The sequence below is a fragment of the Anabrus simplex genome, chromosome 1 (genome assembly GCF_040414725.1).
Source record: "Anabrus simplex isolate iqAnaSimp1 chromosome 1, ASM4041472v1, whole genome shotgun sequence".
In the NCBI taxonomy this organism is placed as follows: domain Eukaryota; kingdom Metazoa; phylum Arthropoda; class Insecta; order Orthoptera; family Tettigoniidae; genus Anabrus; species Anabrus simplex.
In genome coordinates, this window is record NC_090265.1 from 1,405,166,354 (window position 1) to 1,405,194,031 (window position 27,678).

The following is a 27,678-nucleotide window of genomic DNA, read 5'->3' on the forward strand; positions in this document are numbered from 1 at the left end:
TCACGTTTCTAACAGAGTTGTATGTGCAGTAAAGAACGAAACAACCGAGTGAGTTGGTTGTGCGTTGAGAGTTGCGCAGCTGTGAGCTTGCCTTCGGAGAGAGTGGGTTTGATTTGCACCGTTGGCAGCCCTAAAGATGGTTTTCCATGGTTTCCCATTTTCACACCAGGTAAATGCTAGGACTGTACCTTAATTAGCAACACGGCCAATACCTTTCTAATCCTAGCCCTTTCCCATTCTTCCATCGCCAAAAATCTCCCGACATGTTTGTGTGACATTAAAAAAAAAAGAGGAACAAAACGAAGTCTACAAACATTCTATTTCAATTCCAAATAATGAAAACTTACACATTCTTTGAAATCGTTCATATTTTGCTGAAAATGCAGGTTATCGCCGTAACATCCACTTATAGCAGTAATTTGCAATAAGAAAACTGACCTTAATGGTTTTCAATTAATCATCATCATCATTTCCCCTCATCCAGCTCCTGCCAGGTCGGGGTATTTATGGCACTTCTCCATCTTCCTCTTTCCTTCCACGATCTTGTCCCAGTTTAAATTTCATCTTCTTATGCTGCTCTTCACTGATTCAATCCACCTTGTTCTAGTCTTTCTCTTGCTCTCTTGTCCTTGTACTTTGCCTCCAGCATCTGTCTTGGAATTCTATTCTCCTCCATCCTCTTTACATGACCAAACAACCTTAGTTTATTCTTTTCAACTCTCTCATTTAGCTTTCATATACCAACTTCCTTCCTAAAATCTTCATTTCTCACTCTGTCTTTCCTTGTCTTTCCTATCATACTTCCTAGGAATTTCATCTCACTGGCTTTAATTCTACTCTCTTGCCTGCTAGTCTAAGTCCAAGTCTCAGCTGCATAAGTCAGTATGGGTACATAGTACATTTTGTACATCATCACTTTACTTTTCCTTGGTACTTCTTCGCTCCAAACAAGTTTTCTTACACTTTGGTAGAATGCATTACTCTGCTGTACCCTCCTGCTAATCTCCCTGCTCACCCTAGCACTTTGCATTAATTCACTTCCTAGGTATTTAAAGCTGTCCACAGTTTCCAGACTCTGACTTCCAATTTCCACAGTACCCTTTCCTTGCCTTTCCCCTCTCGACATCACCATAGTCTTGCTTTTCTCTGTACTGATTTTCATGTCATACTTCTCAATTTTTTCGTTCAGTACATCTAGTTGTTGTTGCACTTCTTTGCTGTTCCTTCCACAGATAACATCAACTGTAAATAGCAGTATCTTCATCTGTTTACCTCCATACACTTCCTTTATTTCCTTTACAATTTCGTCCATGACCATAATAAACAAGAGGTGACAGTACACTCCCCTGTCTTAGTCCAGTCTTATTCCTAAATCATACTGCCTTTCCAACTGGGGTCAGTACTCTGTTAACACAGTTGTTGTACATTGCTTTCATCATTTCTAACATTAATCTTCCAAGTGTCTTTTTAACCATGGTTTCCCAAACCTTCTCTCTGGGTACACTATCATATGCCTTTTCTATATCTATGAAAGACATGACCAGATTCTTTCCATATTCCCAGTTCTTTTCCATCAGCTGTATCTTGCTAAAGATTGGGTCCACTGTACATCTTCCACTCCTGAAGCCATATTGTTCCTCTTGTAGCTCTCCTTCAATCTTTCTTCTCATTCTTCTTTTTAATATTCTTTCCAGTATTTTAACTACCTGCGATATAAGTGTGATTCCTCTACAGTTACCACAAACTTTATTGTCCGGGGGAGCCTGTTAACCCCTAGAGGATGCATTCCTAGGTGGTGGATAGGGGGACCCTACAATTCAGTAGGGCTGGTTGAAATACCCAATACAACCCGCAGACCAACAGGCAGCCCAGTTCCTGGGGGCTTCAAAATACTGGGGCACCTTCTCTCCAGGGGTCACAAATATGGAGGGCCCAAGCCCAGGGTGTGGGTGAAGACCCCAACGGCATCAGTGGTGGAGAAGGTGGACTTCGGTACGGCATCGGTGGTGGAAGAAGGAAACTTGTAGCTCCTGTACTCCAGAGGAGTGGCTACAGAAGGCGTCTGTACTCCAATGGAGCGGCCTAGAATAACACCTGGCAGTAGGTATAAAATGCCTTTGGGAGTGCTGACCCCATCGTAATAATAGCCTATATATGGTATGGTACTAGGTTTTCAATTACTACGCCATGTAACGAAAAGTGAAAAGAAACACCGTAAAAATTATGCTTATTATTTCCATTGTGTATACCGTGGTTGCAATATACTGATGCCGCCTCTATGAGGTTTATATATAGAAATGTGTCTAAATACAGTAACTGTATTTTATTATTTTGCTTTCCCCCAATTTTTTGTGTTACCCGCATTTATCGTTTTCTCTGCATCCATCTTAATTTTCCCTCTACCCTTGAAAAACAATGCATCGAGGTTTTACTGTTCTGATTAGGTGGAAGAGTAAATTAAAATTTGAAAAATAGTAAGTCATATCAATCAATACAGGCCTAGCAATGAAATTTATTGCATACACTTAAAAAAATATATCGAGTTTTGAACAAGCCTATGAGGTCTTGTTAAGCCTTGTCATACAAATGCTATTTTTATTCTCATTTGAGATTAAACCTTACAAGCAATTAGTTACAAAAACTATTACGGTTAATGTTGATAACTGAAAATAATATGTACGATGTTAAAAATTTTCCTTTCACTTTTATCTAATTTCTCCTTTCTCTTTGATTATATCCTCTTACATGCTTTCTTACGATCCACGGTAAAACTAAAATTTTGGGGACCTGTCGCTTCCTGCGCATCTATTTTCAGGGTAGATTTCGACCAAGCCTCCTTAGCGTTTAGAAGAGAAATGAAAACTTAAACTATCTACTAGTTTGATTATACTGTTCATACAACTGTCTCTTATTGATAATGACCTTGTACATTATTGGTATTTATGATTCAGGTTTTTGTACGTAACTCTTTTGGATTTTGGGAGAATTTTGACAAATGCTTTACCTATTGTGTATACCCTGTGAAAGAGTGTAAGTGAAGGGTTCATCCTCATTTCTTTCAGAAAAAAAGAAAACAATTTATCACCCCGAGACACCATACCATAATTAGGTACCACTTGCCACACCACTAGGAAGGGAGAAACACATTATCACAGAATTTACCGACCATATTGCCGCACTGTCACGATTCCTTAAACACCAGCCGTGGGAAGCAATAATAGTACAAAATGGCACCCACATCATAACACCTCTCGTTGGGGCAGTGTGCTGCTCTACAATGAAATGAAGACCACTGCTCTGGACAGGATCTCTCCAGACTTTAATTCAGCGGTTGTCTCTATCCAGACAGAACCATGGTACATCGCTGAACACCACTTCACCAATCTGCAAAAGTTGCCATACTGCCTGTTCCTGGCAGAACTTCACATATGCTTTGCGATGCTCAGGTCTTAATGGTAGATATCACAAGGGACACCGTGTTGATAGATTCTGCTCTTATAAAAGCCCCAAAAGCAAAAGAAATACTCCCTCCCACACACACACACGCGCGCGCACGGTACTGGAAGGCACCGGTGTATCCTCAACTGCCGTGACATGTCTCTGGATGGTGCACAGTGATGCCCATACAGTGCTTACAGCCTGTCATACAGTGAAACAACCCTCTCTGCTTGTGAAGGCTGGGGTCGATCTGAGCCTTCAACAAATTTGTACTTTCCCATTCCTACTGCATCAATGCACAGTGTAGTCAGAACCTATTAAAAACTATTTTAAGTAGTTTTAATAGGTTTAGTCAAGTCAATACAAGAATAAATATAGCACCTATTATGGCCAAGTTTATTAGGTGTTTTTTTAATGCTATTTATTTGGGGCGTCGACCTAAGAAGATCTTTTGCCCCTACTTTGCACCATATGTTGTGAACCTGCGTGTATTTGGAAATGGTGGAAGTGTAAAGTGTTGAATGTGAGGAAAGGAACATTATGGACAACACAAACACCCAGTCCCCAGGCCAGGGATATTAATCATTTACCATTAAATTCCCCTGACCCGGCTGGGAATCGAACCCGGGGCCTCCAGGTGACAGGCGGATGCGTTACCCCCTACACCGTGGGCCCGGACTTATCAACAGTGTAGTCAGAATGGTTCAAGTGGGAAGCAATGCACCAAAATGGCCAACCTACCTCTTAGTCCAATGATGCGGTCTCTCTTCAACTCATCTAGCTGGTCAAAGGCTTGTCGAATGTGCTGTCTGAGCATGCTATATGTTCACTCAACTTAGCTCTGTGGCTTACACTGCTACAAAGGCCTTACTCTATGTCTTGTATCTATGAATGAGGGAGGGACATATACATCCCTTAGTGGTACTTCTTCACAAGCAATCAGAATTAAATGCAATTGGGATACATCAATCTACGATGATGCTGTGTGGCAACCTTCGTTGTACTCATGTGATTCATTCATGGGGCACAGTTTTCAAGTTGTCATTGCAACTGCATAATTCAAAAGCAAAATTTAGACCTTGGAAAAATACGATTTTTAATAACTATGTTATCATAGAAATTTGCATCCTAATTATAGTGATAGAAGTAATCATGATAGGACTATAACTTTCTAGAGTCACCTGGTCACATAGCACAGCCCCTGTTACTATGCCTTTAGGTAAACTGCCACAATCTCAATGCTTTTGCTTGGCATTCAAGTCAACCTAAATGCAAAGGACCCATGTCAGCAGATTTACTGAAAGAAAAAAAAGAGAGAGAACACTTTTCTGTGCAAAATTCTGGCATTGAGTTTTTGTCTTAAAACACTAATGATCATAAAAACGACTTTTATTGAAATTTATCTCAAATAGCAGAATAAAACCTATCATGACTACATACTCAGCAAGAATATAGTGAGGTGGTGGTGATTATTGTTTTAAGAGGAAGTACAACTAGGCAACCATCCTCTATATAACACTAATCAAAGGGAAAAATGGAAGAGATCCGACACTTCGAAAAAAGAAGGTAACGGCCAAAGGAAGACAAGGGCCACGAAGGGCATGAAAATGAAAGACTCCCTAGCCCTCGTAAACCTAATAGCGTCGGGGTCGGAAAAGAACAAGAGTTGACCAAGAGAGGTCGGATAGGATAGATGAAAGTGAGGAGCCTAACACAAGTAAGTGGAAGCAATGCCAGGACTCGGCTGAGGGCCCCGTGGTCGCCAACCCACGCTCCAAAGTTTAGAGCCCCTGAGGCCCCTGTTAGTCGCCTCTTACGACAGGCAGGGGATACCGTGGGTGTTATTCTACCTCCCCCACCCACAGGGGGAAAGAGTGTTGTGAAAATTTCAGCTGGAAGGAAACCCAAGAAATCAGGTAGGAAATACAGAACTGGAACTGGGGATCTGTATTATCGCACTATAGTAGCCTAGATGAAATTGAATCAACATGTACCAAAGCAATACAGTTACTTCACAGGTGAAATTAAGTCTTTCATAAGAAAGAATTGAGTTCTGAAACAAAATTATCTTTACAGCGCTCTTGTTTCCAGACCAACTTTGCTGTAAGAGAGTGACAGCTGGATAGCTTCAGGATAACTTATTCATAAACTGGAAATAAGAGACATGAAAGAAGTAAGAATGATTGCTGATAGCAAACAAGGAGGAGTAATGACATGAGGGCACTCGCCTTGATGAGATAAAGGCTGGATTAGGAATTAACTCACTGGATGAAGGTATTCATGTGAACTGGTGTCAGTGGTGAGGTATTGTGAAGCAAATGGAGGAAGATAGGTTACCTTGGGCAAGGACCTAAAGAGGTGTGGAACTAAGCAAGGCCTCAGAACTAATTGCAAATAAAATATTGTGCAGGTGCATGTTTCATTCCCAGAGGCTTGCCAGCTGAACAGAAAGGCTTAACGGACTGAAATGAAGATGATGTACGTATTCATGATTACATACCTGGAAACGAATGGACACCACTGCACCACATATTTCTTCTCCAACCATAAACTGTTCTCCCAACATCGCCAACACCAAATTTTCCCAACATCTAGATGCAAGGCCTTTCCTCAATCGGACAATCCATTTCCCACCACGCTGGTTTGCTTCATCCTGTAAAATAAGAACTTAAAATTGAATTAACTGATGAATTATTAAAAACCACTGTAGATTACTTTTAAATGCTGTTTAGGCTTCTCAGAATTAGCAATAAAACTTTGCACATAAAGTCTGCTTTATATAGGAAGCATTTTAAAGATTCAGACAGCTTGTCTTTCTGTATAGATAAGATAGTACTGCCAGATAAGGTTACTTAAAAAACTGCATTCTTGTACTTACAAGTATAAAAAGAGATACTTCCAATCTTTGAGAAAAGAAAATATATTCTGAAACATGAAGGTCAAGGAGTGTGTTAAGAAATTGACAAAATTATGGAAGGAAGCAGCTGTGGCCTTATTTAAGGTACAGCCCCAGCATATGCCTGACGTGAAAATGGAAAACCACGGAAAACCCTCTTCAGGGCTGCCGACAGTGGAGTTTGAACCCACTATCTTCCAAATGCAAGCTCACAGCGGAAAGCTCCTAACTGCACGGCCAACTCACTCGGTGAAATGTCTGGTATTTCACCTGGTTTTCCTGACACAGCAAAAGCCATATTAGTAAACCTGCTAACGTTCCAAATGACCTATCAGTAAAATTCCCATGTCAAAATACGCGGAAACCTAATGCACCAAAATACAGTAAAACACATCAAAATTCATGTATTTCCTTCACTTCATATAATTAGGAGTTCAAAACCATAAATATAAAACCCTACATGCAACCAATGACATTATAAGGGACAAAATATTTCACCTCAGTTAAACTAACACAAAAATATTTAAAATGCATCAATGAAATCTACTTACACAACGTAATTTGTTTATGCACGTGACTAATTAAAACTTTGAAGCGAAGAGTATGTTGCTGCACATACACTAATTATATTGTACCATTATGTTACATTCGAGGCGTTTATACAAAAGGAAAAAGGGCAGACAAAACAGCGCGCGGCAACTTCAGGCAGTACAAATCTATAAAAATTGTCACCGAAACTCAGATCAATCTAAGTTTAGAAGGCGCAGAATTATAAAGGCCATGCAAAGAAACTTTAAGACGGAATAGATATTGTTTTAAAAAATAACTGAAACATAATTCATTCTTTACTTGAAGGAAAAAAGATTGCACTGAATAAGTCATCGGAGAAGAAAGACGACGGAATCTGTCGTCGTTGTGGAACAAAATAATAATTTAAATAAGAAGATCAAAGTAAAATTCTGAGCTAGATAGCAGAACAGTAATCAAGATACGAAAAAGATCTGAGATTTTAAAAATATAAATACTGACGAAAGATGATATTGAGACCGCTGAAAAGAAGAGGCGAGAAAGCAAAATTCCGTACTACAGGCAATATAGTACAAGGTGTACAACTTTGCTTCCGCCGTTTGCCGATGGATGGCGACAACGGCATGTGTGGGTCGAACGAAACAGATCGCAGACGTCAGGCAGTTAGCTTGGACCTCGGTCAACATAACCCCATTCAAACTTAGTTGATGTGTGTCTGCATCATAAAGTTGTTCTTGATTGAGCATGGCAGTGTATGAGCCAAATTCTCGGCATTTGCGGGAGGTGTTACTGTTTTGTTTCAATATGAAGAAAACAGCGGCTGAGTCTCATCGAATGCTCTCACGTACGTATGGTGAGGGCGCTATTAGTGGAAGAACGTGTCATGAGTAGTTTCAACGCTTCAAGAACGGTGATTTTAATGTCGAAGACCGGCATAGTGGTCGAAGAGAGAAAGTTTTCGAAGATGCAGAATTGGAGACATTGCTGAGTGAAGACTCGCGTCAAACTCAAGAAGAATTGGCACGATGAGTGGAAGTGACACAGCAAGCCATTTCAAAACGACTATGGGTATGAATCAGAAAGAAGGATTTTGGGTCCCGTATGAGTTGAAACCAAGAGACGTTGAACAGGGACGAAAAATGGGTTCTTTATGATAACCCTAAACGCAAAAAAATCATGGGGATATCCTGGACATGCTTCAACGTCGACGGCAAAACCGAATATTCACGGCTTCGAGATCATGCTCTGTATTTGGTGGGACCTGCTCGGCGTCGTGTACTATGAGGTGTTAAAACCCGGTGAGACAATCACAGGTGCTCGTTATCGAATGCATTTAATGGGTTTGAGCAGAGCATTGAAAGACAAACGGCTGCAATACAGCGAGAGGCACGATAAAGTGATTTTGCAACATGACAACGCTCGACCCCTCGTTGCAAAAGAAGTCAAAACATACCTGGGAATGTTAAAATGGGACGTCCTACCCCACCCGTCATATTCTCCAGACATTGCTCCCTCTGATTATCACCTGTTTCGATCAATGGCGCATGGCCTGGCTGACCGACACTTCCGATCTCCTGAAGAAGTCACAAATTAGATCGATTTGTGGATCGCTTCAAAAGATGAACAATTTTTTTGACACTGGATTCGAACACTGCCCGAAAGATGGGAGCAAGTCGTGGCCAGCGATGGACACTACTTTGAATGATACATGTGTAAGTAATCTGCTTTATTAAAGCCTCCAATGTTGGGGACAAAACGGCGGAAACAAAGTTGTACACCTTCTACACTGAAGAGTGATTTAATTAGCAATTGGAATCCATAATTAGCCTGAGAAAAATATATTTACTAACAAGAAACCATGTCTGCATAGTAATAGAGATGCAATTCTACATAGAGAAAATAAAATATAGATACACTGAGAGGCTAAATGAATATTCCAAATATGGATTCTGCCAATACAACGTTAATTTCTACTTTCATGAGCGACTGTGACATCATGAAACCCGCCTAAGCTGAGGGAGAAGATTACCTGGGATGCCATAATGAGGCTGAGCAGCAGCCATGCATTGGGACCAGAGATGATGTATGGAGAGGTGGAAATCAGCGGCATGGAGCACGCATAACATCCAAGGAGAAGGCAGCAGTCCCAGAGGAGAGAAGAGATATAAGATGAGTTTCCTGTGCAAAGGTATTTATGTCATTTGCTAGAAATAATTTCATTCGGTGAAATATTTAGTTCAGATGTATCCTATGTGCCAAATTCTAACCGTAAGCAGCAGGTCTTGGTCATAATAACCGCGAATATTAATTATTTTAAGTAACATGTATACTGAAATGTGAAGTACATGGTTATTTTGATGTTTGTAGTGAATGTATATTGATTTGTCATACCAATCTACTCGGAAAGGCTATTCAGTTATGAATCTGAAAACATTGGAAAGAATGCATGTTTTATAAAACGTAGATGAGCTTTAGGAGGAAATAATATTGACAAGCATGACCACATCTACGTGAAATAAGGGAAGAAACAGATCCTATTTGGATTATAAGAATATTGCAGAAGTAATATTGTCGAGGGAGATTATTATCGTAACAAATGTGATGTTATAAAGAGGAATGAGATGTTATATGAGAAGAATGATGACTAAGACGAGATGAATTTGAATTGTGTGTTAATAGAAATGTTGAGATTTAATGTTTATTTTTCGAGAGGTTATATGTAAGAAGATGTTACGAAGTTGTATGATACATGTTGAGAAGAATGTATTAGCAAGAGACCAGCTAATTCTATGTCAATTTGAAGACACATTGTGACGGACTATGAGTAGTAGTTAGCCTCTGTATGCTTAACGGTGAAGATATGTGGATTTATGTGAAGAGTAATCGTCATATTTAGGATCATTCTTTCCCAAGCAAACAGTAGATTGAGATATTGAGCTAATTCGAATTAATGGCACAGTGGAATATGAAATGAAGTTAAACTATGACTGATGGTAGAATAATATATTAATATTTGGCACATCCTTTCGTTTACTATATTAGTGGATGATTAATGAAAGGTTAGCTTGTTTATGATTGCTAATATTGCAAATGAGTTTATATAGGAGAAGTAAATAAATATTTCATTTTTAACAACATTTTTAAGGGTACGGCAACAATCTTTGGCCATATTAAGGAAACTTATCAAGTATCTTGGCTCTCATAAGACCAAGTATGAAAAATTTCCCCACAATAAAAAATAATAAAGATGAAGACCTTGTAGAGGGACAACAGGAATATCAAGTATGAATGTGGAAACTAGTCAATTTGCGAGAATTATATTTTCAGTAGGGGATCCTATTTACATCATTAGACTTTTTTTTGACAGAGGAGCTGAATCATGATTTTGGATGTCACAAGATGATGATAAATAATTCAACAAACCGAAGTTCAGTACTGAATGAATGAATGAATGAATGAATGAATGAATTAGTATAAAAGAGGAGACCCCATTTCAATTATGTCATTGCCAGACAGAAATGTAAAGCATGTTTGATTCTTTGTTAAGTTCTTTTCTCATTTTATCACAATTTATTTTCATTTTTATTCAGATTAACATGCTAATAAATTAGTATAATGATAAGTTGGAGTTATTATTTTTGAAAATAGGATAAGGTATGGAGCAATAAAGTCATATAGTCATTTGTGGTAATGATTATTCATATTGAATGTTGAATGGAGACGTCCACTGGCAGAATTGGCTTGGTGAGCGATACTCAGAGGTCTACAATATAAAAATAATATAGAAGCCTCCACCTTATCAATACAATGTTTATTTACAAGATGCAGTAAATTCAGTACCGGTTTCGACCCCTATGGGGTCATCCTCAGCTGTTATACATTAAATCGGTTTCAAAAACATCACATATCACTGACCCAATTTGACAGATCATGAAAAAGTAAAAATGACAGTAGTATAATCGATCTTTTCTCATTGACTAGAAAGTTGCTTATTATGTGAAGCGTCATCTCATTGTAGCCTGAGTCTAGTAAACATCAAATAAAGTTTACAACAATATATGTGGAATTATTACATATTTGCATATATATTATTGGAACATACGTTGTCTATTAAAAACGAATATATACACATAAAATTTGACGCGCTATAACAGGCCGTTTAAAAGTGGATGAAATGATAAAAACAAGATAAAATAGGTCCACATTTAACTCTAGTTTGTACTGGTTTGTTGTTGCTGCATTATTCTTGTAATATGGTAAGTATACAGTGTTTGTATTCTAATGTTTAAACTTGTGATAGTTTTTGTTCATTCCGATGTTTTCTTGATTAATGCTAGTATAATATATTACAGTTGTCTTGATGTACAAAATTATTATGAGAAACTGCGTGCACCTTTGCTAAGTTAAGATAATGCCAATTGTAAACTGGAGTATTAAGTAATGCCGTGCATCTTGGGATTAATACTATGTTGATGTCAACCAATATACACAAGTTCTAGGTGATAACGTGAGGGTTTCCTTTATATTGTAGACTGTAATATTAATTTAGATCAATACGTTAACCCAAAATTTAACCTAAATGAAATCACAGAAAAAAACTAACATTCTTTTCGATACAGTCATTCCCTTTCTAAAAAATTATTATCTGAAAAGAATTAAAAAACAACAGCCTATACATACAAATGAACCGCCTAAAGACCCTCCCTACCCTAGTTCCGCTCTCTCCACAGATGCCCCTCCCATCCCTCCAAACTTCCCCTCCGTATCCGCGAACTACAGCCCCAGAATAACACGTAACAGATCTCGACGTGCAGCCGTGCAGCATACACAGTGCCAACACTCAACGTAAGTATATCATACATATATTACACTTTTCTTAGCCCATTAGACGCCATTTCTTACACAATCTATCTCTAATTTCAGATATTACAGTCTACAATATAAAGGAAGCCCTCACATTATCACCTAGAACTTATGTATATTGGTTGACATCGACATAGTATTAATCCCAAGATGCACGGCATTACTTAATACTCCAGTTTACAATAGGCATTATCTTAACTTAGCAAAGGTGCACGCAATTTCTCATAATAATTTTGTACATCAAGACAACTATAATATATTATACTAGCATTAATCAAGAAAACATCGGAATGAACAAAAACGATCACAAGTTTAAACATTAGAATACAAACACTGTATACTTACCATATTACAAGAATAATGCAGCAACAACAAACCAGTACAAACAAGAGTTAAATGTGAACTCATTTTATCTTGTTTTTATCATTTCATCCACTTTTAAACGGCCTGTTATAGCGCGTCAAATTTTATGTGTATATATTCGTTTTTAATAGACAACGTATGGTCCAATAATATATATGCAAATATGTAATAATTCCACATATATTGTTGTAAACTTTATTTGATGTTTACTAGACTCAGGCTACAATGAGATGACGCTTCACATAATAAGCAACTTTCTAGTCAATGAGAAAAGATCGATTATATTACTGTCATATTTATTTTTTCATGATCTGTCAAATTGGGTCAGTGATATGTGATGTTTTTGAAACCGATTTAATGTATAACAGCTGAGGATGACACCATAGGGGTCGAAACCGGTACTGAATTTACTGCATCTTGTAAATAAACATTGTATTGATAAGGTGGAGGCTTCTATATTATTTTTATATTGTAGTAGCAATCAATACGGAAATGAAGCTCATAGATTATGACTCAGAGGTCTTGCAAGCGATCTTTCTCGGAACCTATGGTGAATGAGTAGAATATTGATGAAATAAATTTCTTCCCTGAAATGCTACCGGGGTTATCTAAACCTCGACTTGGATGCAGGTGGGGTAGATAAGAATTGGCGCCCCATCAATATTCTACTCATTCACCGTAGGTTCCGAGAAAGATCGCTTGCAAGTATCGCTCACTAAACCAATTCTGCCGGTGAACGTCTCCATTCGACATTCAATATGAATGATCATTACCACAAATGACTATATGACTTTATCGCTACATACCTTATCCTATTTTCAAAAATAATAACTCCAACTTATCATTATACTAATTTATTAGCATGCTAATCTGAATAAAAATGAAAATAAATTGTGATAAAATGAGAAAAGAACAAGATGCTTCACAGAGAATCAACACACTTTACATTTCTGTCTGGCAATGACATAATTGAAATGGGGGTCTCCTCTTTTATACTAACTCATTCATTCAATATTGAACTTTGTTTTGTTGAATTATTTAACATCATCTTGTGACATCCAAAATCACAATTCAACTCCTCTGTCAAAAAATTTAAGTCTAATGATGTGAATAGGATGCCCTACTGAAAATATAATTCTCGCAAATTGACTAGTTTCCACATAAATTCATTCATACTTGATATTCCTGTTGTCCCTATACAAGGTCTTCATCTTTATTATTTTTTACTGTGGGGAAAATTTTCATACTTGGTCTCTTATGACTTATTTTGACTTGTGAGAGCCGAGATATTTGATAAGTTTCCTTAATATGGCTAAAGATTATTGCCATACCCTCAAAAATGTTGTTAAAAATGAAATATTTATTTATTTCTCCTATATTAACTCATTTGCAATACTAGCAATCATAAGCACGCTAAATATACCTTTCATTAATCATCCATTAGTATAGTAAACGAAAGGATGTGCCAAATATTCATATATTATTCTACCATCAGTCATAGTTTAACCTCATTTCATATTCCGCAGTGCCATTAATTCAAATTAGCTCAATATCTCAATCTACTGTTTCCTTGGGAAAGAAGATCCTAAATATGACGATTACTCTTGACATAAATCCCTATATCTTCACCATTAAGCATATGGAGGCTAACAACTACTCAGTCTGCCATAATATGTCTCAAATTAACATAGAATTAGCTGGTCTCTTGTTAATACATTCTTCTGAACATGAACCTAACCCTATAATAGTCATTCAAATATGATCCACTATCAACATGTATCATATATCTTCGTAACATCTTCTTACATATAACCTCTCGAAAAGTAAACATTAAATCTCAACATTTCTATTAACACACAATTCAAATTCATCTCTTCTTAGTCATCATTCTTCTCATATAACATCTCATTCCTATTTATAACATCACATTTGTTATGATAATAATCTCCCTCGACAATATTACTTCTGCAATATTCTTATAATCCAAATAGGATCTGTTTCTTCCCTTATTTCACGTAGATGTGGTCATGCTTGTCAATACGATTTCCTCCTAAAGCTCATCTACGTTTTATAAAACATGCATTCTTTCCAATGTTTTCAGATTCATAACTGAATAGCCTTTCCGAGTAGACTGGTATGACAAATCAATGTACATTCACTACAAACATCAAAATAACCATGTACTTCACATTTCAGTATACATGTTACTTAAAATAATTAATATTCGAGGTTATTATGACCAAGACCTGCCGCTAACGGTTAGAATTTGGCACATAGGATACATCTGAACTAAATATTTCACCGAATGAAATTATTTCTAGCAAATGACATAAATACCTTTGCACAGGAAACTCATCTTATATCTCTTCTCTCCTCTGGGACTGCTGCCTTCTCCTTGGATGTTATGCGTGCTCCATGCCGCTGATTTCCACCTCTCCATACGTCATCTCTGGTCCCAATGCATGGCTGCTGCTCAGCCTCATTATGGCATCCCAGGTAATCTTCTCCCTCAGCTTAGGCGGATTTCATGATGTCACAGTCGTTCATGAAAGTAGAAATTAACGTTGTATTGGCAGAATCTACATTTGAAATATTCATTTAGCCTCTCAATCTATATATATAAAATAAGAGTTTTGTCTGTACATTGCTCAGAATTTGAAAATAATGGTATTTCTGTATCAGTCATGTCCATAGTAACAAGAAAATGCACGTTTTACTTTTCCGTAATTTCTGTCTGTCTGTCTGTCTGTCTGTCTGTATGTATGTATGTATGTACACGTATCACGAGAAAACGGTTGAAGAGAATTTAATGAAAATCGGTATGTGAAGTCGGGGGATGAGCCTCTACCATCTAAGCTATAAATAATTTTGCTCACGCTGAGTGAAATGGTAGTTTAGGGGAAGGCCTAAAATTGAATTCTCAACTATTAATGTTATTAGTGGTCTAATGAAAATCAGTATATGAAGTCGGGGGATGAGCCTCTACAATTTAGGCTATAAATCATTTTACTCATGCTGAGTGAATGGTAGTTTAGGGGAAGGCCTAAAATTGAATTCTCAACTATTTATGTTATTAGTGGTCGTATGCAAAGTCAGGAAATAAGTCGCTATAGTCAAGGCTGTACATTATTTTATTCACGCTGAGTGAAATGGTAATTTAGGGGAAGGCCTAAAATGTAATTCTGAAATATTTCTTATTAGAGGTGTAATCGATGAATGCTACATAACTAAGGTTATATAGTATCAAATTTCCTATTATTCATGTCTTATACATTGTTACCGTACTGGCTATGATCACAAAGATATTCATGAATTTGGATTTTTGTTACTAAGTCCATATCAGCGCCGAGTAACGAGAAAATGGGTAAACAGCATTTAATGAAAATCGGTATGTAAAGTAGGATAATAAGAAACTACAATTTATGGTTTACAAATCACAGAGTCGAAAGAAAACTGAATGTGAAGGCCTATAATATAGAAAGCTCATAACATTGATCACCAATAACATTACATTGACCATTGTTTGTCGCGATGTGCTTTGTGTCTTCTGTTGCCCCTCGTCTCCGGTAGATAGGATTACTGCTGCGTACAGAGTATTTTTATTTGATTTACGTTACACCGACATAGATAGGTTTTATGGAGACGATGGGATAGGAGAGGGCTAGGAGTGCCTTAGGCCTTAATTAAGGTACAGGCCCAGCATTTGACTGGTGTGAAAGTGGGAAACTACGGAATACCATCTTCAGCGCTGCCGACAATGGGGTTCGAATTCACTATCTCTCGGATGCAAGCTCACAGCTGCGCACCGCTAACCACACGGTAAACTCGCCCAGTCGTACAGAGTGTAACAGCCTGTCTGAATATTGATGGGAAGTAGCTGGGGAGTTAGATAACTTTCTTCTTTAGCATGCCATTCCCCTGGTTTATAAATTTTCTGATACAACTGGTACGTAACACACTGGATCATCATAGCATTCGGGCTATTCAATCCCTACTCTGAGGCACTGATTGGAATGAACAGTGTGCATATTTAGCGGAATAATGGCAGATGAGTGTTCATGGCAATCTGCGGCCTGGTCATCCCAACTCTGGAACTTTGGACTATTAGTTTGGCACCGCAAGCTAACCGCAGCTCTGTTCGTTAAAAGTAATAAAACGTGCGGCTTTCCATTTGATCGAGTATTTTATATGATAGCATTGCTTTTAATCGCTACATTCATACTTACGTTTTTGTAATGACCTATGTTGATTTCAGGTTAGGAAAACCACAAAGTCAGTCTTTCTGAGAATCCCGTAGCGAAGCACGGGTACATCAGCTAGTATATCTGTATTTTATTGTCTCTATGTAGAATTGCGTCTCTATTACTAAGCAGATATGGTTTCTTGTAAATAAATATATTTTTCTCAGGCTAATTATGGATTCCAATTGCTAATTTAATCACTCTTCAGTGTACAATATTGCCTGTAGTACGGAATTTTGCCTTCTCGCCTCCTCTTTTCAGCGGTCTCAATATCACCTTTCGTCAGTATTTATATTTAAAAATCTCAGATCCTTTTTGATGGTTCATGTTTGTGGGTTACTGTAGTCACGTCCTAGTTCGTGAACCATGGGCAACGGCTGAGTGGCCTAGTAAGTGGTCCTGAGAGTCAGGATACCAGTTGCTATGGAATGGGAGTGGGCATCTCGGACATATTCTGAGTCGTGGCCCTCCTTGTGCTCAGGCGGCTAGGACTATACAATTCACCGGTGGTCCATAACCCATTAGAGGAGAGATCCTCACTTGGACTATGTGCAAGTAGGGCAGCATCCTGCTTCATGAATTTACCGAGCTCAGAACACTTTAAGCAAGCCTCGGACCTATGGGAGTAATGGAGTCCCACTCCCATTTGACAGGCGAGGGACTCCTTGGAAACAACTTGGCGAACGAAATGGAATTCGATGGGGAGCTATCAATATTAATGGGGCTTATGGAAGAAAGAAGGTAGAACTGGCTGAGTCAGCAAAGAGGATGCATCTGGATGTGCTAGGAGTAACTGATATTCGGGTAAGGGGAGATAAGGAGGAAGAGATAGGAGATTATAAAGTGTACTTGACGGGTGTTAGAAAGGGAAGGGCAGAGTCTGGGGTAGGGCTCTTTATCAAGAAGACAATTGCACGCAACATAGTTTCGGTTAGGCACGTAAATGAGCGAATGATGTGGGTAGATTTGTCAGTGGGAGGAATTAGGACAAGAATTGTGTCCGTGTATTCACCATGTGAGGGTGCAGATGAGGATGAAGTTGACTAGTTTTATGAAGCATTGAGTGACATCGTGGTCAGGGTCAACAGCAAGGATAGAATAGTGCTAATGGGTGATTTCAATGCGAGAGTTGGGAATAGAACTGAAGGATACGAAAGGGCGATTGGTAAATGTGGGGAAGATATGGAAGCTAATGGGAATGGGAAGTGTTTGCTGGACTTCTGTGCTAGTATGGGTTTAGCTGTTACGAATACATTCTTCAAGCATAAGGCTATTCACCGCTATACATGGGAGGCTAGGGGTACCAGATCCATAATAGACTATCTTAACAGACTTTGAATTCAGGAAATCTTTTAGGAATATACGAGTTTTTCGGGGATTTTTCGATGATACAGACCACTATCTGATCTGTAATGAACTAAGTATCTCTAGGCCTAGGGTAGAGAAAGTGAAATCTGTCTGCAAACGAATAAGGGTAGAAAATCTCCAGGACGAGGAAATTAGAAGTACATGGATATGATTAGTGAGACGTTTCGAACAGTAGACAGGTTCAGGATATAGAAAGTGAATGGGTGGCATACAGGGATGCTGTAGTAGAAACAGCAAGGGAATGCCTAGGAACAACTGTGTGTAAAGATGGGAAAAGGCAAACATCTTGGTGGAATGATGAAGTGAGAGCAGCCTGTAAACGTAAAAAGAAGGCTTATCAGAAATGGCTCCAAACAAGGGCCGAGGCAGACAGCGATCGGTACGTAGATGAAAGAAACAGAGCGAAACAAATAGTTGTTGAATCCAAAAAGAAGTCATGGGAAGATTTTGGTAATAACCTGGAAAGGCTAGGTCATGCAGCAGGGAAACCTTTCTGGACAGTAATAAAGAATCTTAGGAAGGGAGGGAAAAAGGAAATGAACAGTGTTTTGAGTAATTCGGGTGAACTCATAATAGATCCCAGGGAATCACTGGAGAGGTGGAGGGAATATTTTGAACATCTTCTCAATGTAAAAGGAAATCATCCTGGTGGTGTTGCAAACAGCCAAGCTCATGGAGAGGAGGAAAATGATGTTGGTGAAATAATGCTTGAGGAAGTGGAAAGGATAGTAAATAAACTCCATTGTCATAAGGCAGCAGGAATAGATGAAATTAGACCTGAAATGGTGAAGTATAGTGGGAAGGCAGGGATGAAATAGCTTCATAAGGTAGTAAAATTAGCATGGAGTGTTGGTAAGGTACCTTCAGATTGGACAAAAGCAGTAATTGCACCTATCTATAAGCAAGGGAACAGGAAGGATTGCAATAACTATCGAGGTATCTCATTGATTAGTATACCAGGCAAAGTATTCACTGGCATCTTGGAAAGGAGGGTGCGATCAGTCGTTGAGAGGAAGTTGGATGAAAACCAGTGTGGTTTCAGACCACAGAGAGGCTGTCAGGATCAGATTTTCAGTATGCGCCAGGTAATTGAAAAATGCTACGAGAGGAATAGGCAGTTGTGTTTATGTTTCGTAGATCCAGAGAAAGCATATGACAGGGTACCGAGGGAAAAGATGTTCGCTATACTGGGGGACTATGGAATTAAAGGCAGATTATTAAAATCAATCAAAGGCATTTATGTTGACAATTGGGCTTCAGTGAGAATTGATGGTAGAATGAGTTCTTGGTTCAGGGTACTTACAGAAGTTAGACAAGGCTGTAATCTTTCACCTTTGCTGTTTGTAGTTTACATGGATCATATGCTGAAAGGTATAAAATGGCAGGGAGGGATTCAGTTAGGTGGAAATGTAGTAAGCAGTTTGGCCTATGCTGACGACTTGGTCTTAATGGCAGACTGTGCCGAAAGCCTGCAGTCTAACATCTTGGAACTTGAAAATAGGTGCAATGAGTATGGTATGAAAATTAGCCTCTCAAAGACTAAATTGATGTTGGTAGGTAAGAAATTGAACAGAATTGAATGTCAGATTGGTGATACAAAGCTAGAACAGGTCGATAATTTCAAGTATTTAGGTTGTGTGTTTTCCCAGGATGGTAATATAGTAAGCGAGATTGAATCACGGTGTAGTAAAGCTAATGCAGTGAGCTCGCAGTTGCGATCAGCAGTATTCTGTAAGAAGGCAGTCAGTTCCCAGATGAAACTATCTTTACATCGGTCTGTTTTCAGACCAACTTTGCTTTACGGGAGCAAAAGCTGGGTGGACTCAGGATATCTTATTCATAAGTTAGAAGTAACAGACATGAAAGTAGCAAGAATGATTGCTGGTACAAACAGGTGGGAACAATGGCAGGAGGGTACTCGGAATGAGGATATAAAGGCTAATTTAGGAATGAACTCGATGGATGAAGCTGTACGCATAAACCGGCTTCGGTGGTGGGGTCATGTGAGGCGAATGGAGGAGGATAGGTTACCTAGGAGAATAATGGACTCTGTTATAGAGGGTAAGAGAAGTAGAGAGAGACCAAGACGACGATGGTTAGACTCGGTTTCTACCGATTTAAAGATAAGAGGTATAGAACTAAATGAGGCCACAACACTGGTTGCAAATCGAGGATTGTGGCGACGTTTAGTAAATTCTGAGAGGCTGCAGACTGAACGCTGAAAGGCATAACAGTCTATAATGATAATGTATGTATGTAGATCCTTTTTGTATCTTGATTGCTGTTCTCTGTTATCTAGCTCGCAATTTTGCCTCAATCTTCTTATTTAAATTATTATTTTGTTCCACAACGACGACAGATTCCATCTTCTTTCTTCTACGGTGACTTATTCAGTGCAATTTTTTCCTTCAAGTAAAGAATGAATTATGTTTCAATTATTTTTTAAAACAATATCTGTTCCATCTTAAAGTTCCTTTGCATGGCCTTTGTAATTCTGCGTCTTCTAGACTTAGATTGATCTGAGTTTCGGTGACAATTTTTATATATTTGTACTGCCTGAAGTTGCCATTTTGTCTGCCCCTTTTCCTTTCGTATTTGCGTCTAGAATGTAACGTAATAGTACAATATGCACACAAATTATTTACAATATTTACACCACCACACGCATATCTTCATTCTGATTTAACAGGTAAAGTTATGGCTTGCTTTGCTTTCTTCAGAAAGTCAACAGAATGTGTGTAGTATAACATGCTTCAGAACTTCTGATCTTCAGAATGGAAATGGCTTCCAGAGTTCCATTGGACATCAACGACCTGAATAGTGTCCTGTTCTTCTTAATCAGGCTAAAAATTCATTCACACTACACATTACTATGAGATATAGGTAAGAACAGACAGCATGAATCTAGAGATCCTGTCGTATTTATAATGTCTATCAGCTCCTTGGATATTCAACAACTGTGTCCATTTTGAATCATTTGTAACTTGGTTACTTTCAACTCTAGATAAGTTTTCTGTCTGCAGACTGGCTTTGGAGTTCAGTCACAGCATTGTATCATTTCACTTTCTCTTTTACACAAAATAACAGGCAACTTCTCCAAAAAGAAATTAACAAAAGAAAACCGTGCTTCTTCAATGGCATCAACTTTAGCAAGCTGTGCATATTTTAGCAATTATTCTTCAAAGGGAACTCGTTAACCATGTAGTCACAGGCTGATAGGTCAGGAGGAGGAAGAAGAGGAGATCACAAACTCTCTTCATTTGTTTGTCATCAGATCTACTGTGTCCTGCTTTGGGAATAGTAAATTAAAAAAACAACTTGGTGGAAATATTTGGAGCACACACTACCACCTCATCCTTAAAATATGAAAGAAGTGGATCCCACTGATCTAATAATCTGTCTAAACATTGGCTAGGGATAACCATCTTGTGCACACATGCTTGAACAACTTCTCTGTTTCTTTTCCATGCATACTTTGAAATTTCTGAAGACTTTCTTTTCTTTAGGCACTCTTCTCTAAGTAATAGAAAATATCAACAAGAATTTCATCAATTCTAACTAACAAAGTTGCAGCAGCTTTTTCAGCAGCTAATTGGATGGCAGCTGCAACCAATACCAACGATACTCTGATGAGCTTCTTTCAAAACTGCTCCATTTTTCTGTCCAATCATAACAGGAGCACTGTCTGAACAGAATGCCAGAAGTTCTTAACTGGCACTTTAATTAATTCCAACTGCGATAATAGCAGCTTTCCTATGTTGCGCCCTTTCGAATTTCCTTCCAATGCTGGTATCGATAAAACAGCATTTTTAATACTTTCTCGAGTAGCATCATAAGAAGTAACCACTGTGGAATAAAAAACTTGGAATTGGTATCATTGCTTCCATCTGTCAACTAAGAAAATGAACTATTCTGTGAACAAGTAACAATGTCCTGTGTTGCAGTATGCCCCATTTCGTTTAGGATACACGTTTTTGTGCGACCACAACCAGTGTGTTCGATGCAATGTCTTTTCCTTTAAGCTGACACCATCCGTTCTCTTATTTTCTATTATGGTTGCATATTTTTCTATTAAATCAACAAACAGGTTCCTCTCATACTCGTAGTTACGCGTGCGTTACCTCTTATTGCTCACATTATCTTCGCGGTCTCCACTGGCCATAACCTCTATATTATATCATCTTCCCTGAACTTAACCTCAAAACATACGACCAGAGTAAAAGCACTATTCAAATTAACTGCACTATGCGCAATGTGCGCCGTCATGTAAAGAGGGGAGGGGAACACGAATACTGTCGAGCACGTTCTTGCCTCTAAAATATATTACTTAACAAATGTTAGAAATGCATTCGTGAAACAGGGGACTTTTAACCGAAATGGTAAAATAATACATTTCACATACAGTTGAAGAAACTGGGCCTAAGAAGCATTTATCACAATTCCAATTTTACTCAATGGAATTAGACCAAGTTATAACAGTAAATTAATCACTTTATAGGAGTAACTTCAAACTCTACAATGAGGTAAGTCACTTACCATTATAAATTCCATAGATTATTATCCCTCAACTGGTATCATCAATGTTTGTAACATAACTGGTATCATACGTCTGTCAGACTCCAGATATTTACTTTTAAATTAAACAATGTGTTCATAATTTTTTGTTATTTGTTCAACTTAATTCCTTCAAATATATGTTTTCAAACATGTCAGTGCAAAAGGTAGAAGAAAAAAAATTACAAATCCAGAAAAAAATAATAAAATATTAGAATGATGCTCCAAAAATGTGGATGCTTCTGTTTTTCTTAAATATCTAGAAAAATATGATTATTATGATCATTTCGCTGATATGTCAGTGTTATAAAAAGACCATACAAACAAATAAAACATAAAATTACTGGAAAACTCAAAACATAAATTTCAATTTTAAGGTTCAAAATCACTGTTTGTTAGAAAGCACAATTTTCTTTATCCCAGGATATGTTACCTTATTTTTACATGTATATAAATACAACTCAAAACATTTTGTGTCCAGATATAGCTATGATTTTCAAAATATATAGAAAAACATGTTAGACTTCAAAAATGTTTCACACACCCACATACGTTCATTCATTTATCCGCAAAGCACTCTTGGCAGATATTTTGGCGCACTCCAAGCAGATTGGTTTTTTGTACTTCTGGCATGGGTACTTTGTTCTTCTTTTCAGTTTAGGATCGCAAAAATAGCACGTTTTACGAACCTCGAAGAATTCAGGCAGTTCAGGTTCCTCCTGTTCGTCATCAATCTGAAGAATCCTCCTCATGCAGAATGTCAGTTCACGTGGAAGAATCTTCACCTCAGTAAGCCTCCAATGCATTTGAGGATAGACCAGTGACTTGGCAAGTGTCTTCATAAAATCAAGCCTAGCCATTATCTCAATATCAGGGTAGGCTTGATGAATGAATGCATTGACACCACATCCCACATCAACAATAGTGAAAAATATTGCCATTGGCCATCTACGAGTTCTTCGATTGGATGAGTAGTTCGCAATCTTCTGATCCAGCCCATCGACACCCCCCTTCGTCATAATGTAGAAAGCAATCATCTCAGGCTTTCCAGTGTCAGGATCATCTGCCATGGAGTGATGCATGGAAGATACTAAAATCACTGCTTTTGACTTCTTTGGTGCATAGGAAAGTAATGTCATAGTTTCTGTAAATCCATAAAGAGAAGACTTCTCTACACGTGTCTTGTTAGGCTGAAACTGAGGGGGGATCTCTCTTTCTTTTTTATTTTTTTTTTTATTGTTCCTACAAACGTAAGCTCTCTTATCAGAAGCTCCTTTACAAGTTCAATCGAGGCGAACCAATTATCTGCGGTGATATTTCGGCGTGTCTTCTCAACTGGTTTGACGAGCTTCAATACCGATTGAGTGGGAATGCTCAATTTCTTTTCTTCTGCAGAGAGTCTTTGTCCGTCACTGCCTTTCCCTAAATAAATGTAGGCGTTATACAAATACTAGGTCCTGGCATCTGTCATACACATAATCTTTAAACCGTACTTAGCAGGTTTACTCGGCATAAACATACAAAACCTACATCGGGCGCGGAAAGGCACAAGCATCTCGTCAACACAAATAGTAGAGCCTGGAGAGTAACACTGATGAGAGTTCTCAATAAATCTGTTGAAAATGTTGGATACTGCAGCTGTTATATCCTCCCTTTTTCTTTCTTCCCTGTCATCTGGGTTATCGAATCGCAGAGCTGCCAAAAACAAAAACCTCTTCTTAGTCATAGTGCTGTGAAAAATATCACGCTCCGTTCCATCCGCTGAGAAAAGATTATCTATGGATTCATTGCCAGATTTGAATACTGATGTGAATACTAATAACTCTATGAATGCTTTTTGTTCAAGAACGTCGATATCCTGTACGAATGATTACTTCTTTCGAGAATATTTAGCTTGTATTTAGCAATTTTATTATTTGTCCCCCGTAAAATCTCATCTAAAATGTCTTGAGTAAAAGGTAGAACCCATACTTCTTCAACATCTGGTTTTCTACCTAAGGCATTTGCTCTTAGTCACAGCCCAGGAATCTGCAACACAATGTTATGTTGTCTTGTTCTTACATTAGTAGGCGGTTGTGCCTTTCTCCATTGGAAGCATTTTCCCTTACCATAAAAATAGCAATTATCATGGCGATCTGAATGTCCTGTATTTACGTCCCCTTCACCTCTTTCTGTGTCCTCATCTCCATCATCCATACCCACTGGTTCATTTTCATCCATTTCCTGCTCGGAATCAGTTTCATCATAACTTTCGATCTCGTAATCTGGATCACTATCACTGTCATCCACATCATGGTCTTCCAACACTTCATTTATCATTTCCTCGAAGTCTATTTCAAAGTTTGGTTCATTAGGTCGTAAAACTTGCCGAAATGGTACTGATTGTGGCTCCATTATTATTTATAGGAATTAAATGCACTGTAAGTAACAACAGTGTTATATTAGCTCACAATAATCACAATAAACACCCAATACTGAATAACGTCATTCATGAACAATAGTCACGGAACTGGTATCATACGTCTGTCAGACGGCGCGATAAGTTTACTCAAGGTCAAACAAAGCGAGCTGTACATCACCTTCCCTGCAGGGAAACAACACTCCAACTGAGAGGTACACAAGGGAAGAAAGCAGTAGGCTGAGGAGAGGGGATGGCCTTGGAAAGTTGTTCAATGGACAACATTGAAAAAAAAAATCTGGCCACATTTGGACAAGCTTGGGCAACTCTATGGATTATAGGGCTCATAATCAAATAGCCTGTCTGAAAACCAGAATAATAATATCTGGGAAATTCAGATTTCAACTATATAATTCAAAGAATTGCAGAACCAAGAAAAGAAAAAAATCAACTATCCCACTAAATTTTCTTAGATGTGAGAATTAGGCATTTTAATTACTGCCATTCATAACGGAATACCTATTTACAGATCTCCTGAATGTAATGAATTTTTCAGAAGTAGTTAGTTGTTAAATATGGCCAAATATATTACTTCTATCCTAACTAACAATCCACTTAGAATAGAGTACATTTTAGTACAGGTTTTTCATTAGTATTTTCAGAAGTTATTTGACTAAACTCAAGTATGCCATTAAATATGACCTTTAAATAAGAACTATTACTTTCTATATTTATCAATGCTAAATTAATAAGTTTAGTTTACACATGTACTCATCATCATTTCCCAACTCCAGTTTCCCGGGTGTGGTGTACAAGCGCTCGCCATCTCCTTCTGTCTTCATACATCTTCTGAGCCAGTACATCCTCCCATTTGTATCCTCTCCCCTCCACATCTGATCTTACAGTCTCTATCTAACATTTTCTTGGTCTTCCCTGTGGTCTTCTTCCTACGAGATTAAGGTCAAAAATTTTCTGGCAGGTCTTTCCCTGTTCGTTCTCATTATGTGCCCATACCACTAAAGTCTGCGTTTCTTTATGACACTGATAATAGGAACCTCAATACCAGCTACTTTCCTATTCGCTTCATTTCTGATCTTGTCTTTTCTGGTTGTTTGGTTCATGGTTCTAATGAATCTCATTTCAGTTGCTTGGATTCTACTGAAGTCTTTGTTTAGTAGGGTACATGTCTCTAAACTGTATGTGAGAATTGGTACGAAGTAAGTGTGGTACATGATTGTTTTCGCTTTCTGTGGTATTTTGCAGTCCCAAAGGAGATTTCTGACTTGACTGTAGAAGTTCGATGCTTTCTGTGTCCTGCTGAGTATTTCCTGCCTAACAGTGTTGTCTTTTGATATTGTGCTTCCGAGGTACTTGAAGTGGGAGGCTGATTCGATTTTTTCTCCTTCCAGAAATATATTTGAGCTTGTTCCTTCCCTGTTGATGGTCATTTCCAATGTCTTTGTTTTGTTCATCTTCAGTCCAAAATTTTTGAATGTGTTGTTCCATTCATTAATTTTCTTCTGAACTTCAGCTTCTGTCTCTCCCCATAAAAGCACATCATCAGCAAATACCAGGGCGTTTGGTTCACTGTCCATTTTCTTGATAGATTTGATGACCTTGTCCATTACTATTACGAACAGGAGTGGTGACAGAGCACTTCCTTGTTGGACACCTCTCTTTGTTTCAAACCATTTTGATCGTCCGTTGCCTATCTGGACACAGCTGTAGCATTTCTGGTATAGCATCTTGACTTTGTCAATTAAGTACTTTGGCACCTTTAGGTCTTCCAGACATTCCCATATCTTGTTTCGAGGAACACTATCATATGCTTTTTCAATGTCCACAAATGCAATCACAAGATTTCTTCCGTATTCCCAGTACTTTTCTGTCAGCATCTTTACTGCAAAGATAAGATCCACAGTACATCGACCTTTCCTGAACCCGTGTTGTTCTTCCTCAAGCAAAGTTTCCACTATCTTCCTAAGTCTTGTTTCTATGATCTTTTCCAGCAGCTTCAGTGAGTGTGACAACAGCATGATGCCTCTGTAATTTCCACATTTCCATCGGTTGCCCTTTTTGAACAGTGGGATGATGACTCCTTTACTCCAATCTTCTGGAATTTTGTAGTACACATGCAATGTTCTCTATTATAAGACAACAATATTTTTACAGTACATTTTGTTACTAAGATAAAGTAATTCCACTTACCTCCCACATGGGTTTGATTCCCACTTTAAATAAGTGAAAATCACTGTGGCTCTGCAATTCTGATGGTCTTGCAAGGTGACTGTATAAAGCCCAGAATTGCTCTACCGAAGCAAATCGCCCAATCAATTTGAGATTTTGGTCATAATTTTGAATTGATGCTTGTTTTCCAGGTGTTCGATGGCTGAACCAAAGCCAATATTCATACTGCAATTTGTGATCACCCGGTGGAATTATGAGGGGTGTCTGAAACAAAAATTATACTAGTATAAAATCAACATATACGTGATAAACAAGGAGTTGTTGAGATCACTACTGTGATATGAAAAACCAACAATATGCAATAATATGCATTAGTGATAATATTAGTGATCACAAAGCTGTTTTTGTCATAGTTAAAAATAAATCTGATAGAAAGAAAAGTCATAAAAGTAGGACTATTAGGTAGTGTAACTCTACGAATGTACGATCCCCAAATTTTTAGGTTAGGAAATTTTCGTAATATAGTTCGTAATATTGAAGTCATGTAATTTTGTTTATTTATATGTAAAAACATAATATTATAAGAAGAATTTGTAGTAGGGAATTTTGTATATATGTAACTTTAATTAGTGTAAGTGTCTGCACATGGCATGGCAGTGTAGGTTGCTCAAGAATGGTGCAACACGGAAAACAGTGGCTATATTGGTAAGGACGCTTGAAGTCAGTTGAATGTGCTGCAACAAAGTGGCTTGGAAACCTGGGGTATGGCAGGTAGTATAGGCTGAAGATTGGAGTGGATCAATGTGGATATAAGTGAGTGGACGTTCTATGTCACATCAGAT

The 27,678-nt window shown here is 38.1% G+C and overlaps 1 protein-coding gene across 1 annotated transcript in view; it reads right to left on the bottom strand.

The window, feature by feature from the left end:
• The window catches only part of eIF4EHP (eukaryotic translation initiation factor 4E homologous protein), a 149,543-nt gene that overhangs the window by 42,525 nt on the left and 79,340 nt on the right, over positions 1 to 27,678 (bottom strand). The window contains exons 3-4 of the mRNA XM_067137858.2: positions 26,858 to 27,100; positions 5,939 to 6,091 (exon numbers count right to left, since the gene is read on the bottom strand). Of these exons, the coding sequence (XP_066993959.1) occupies positions 5,939 to 6,091; positions 26,858 to 27,100 (396 nt within the window). The remainder of the gene's footprint in view (positions 1 to 5,938; positions 6,092 to 26,857; positions 27,101 to 27,678) is intronic.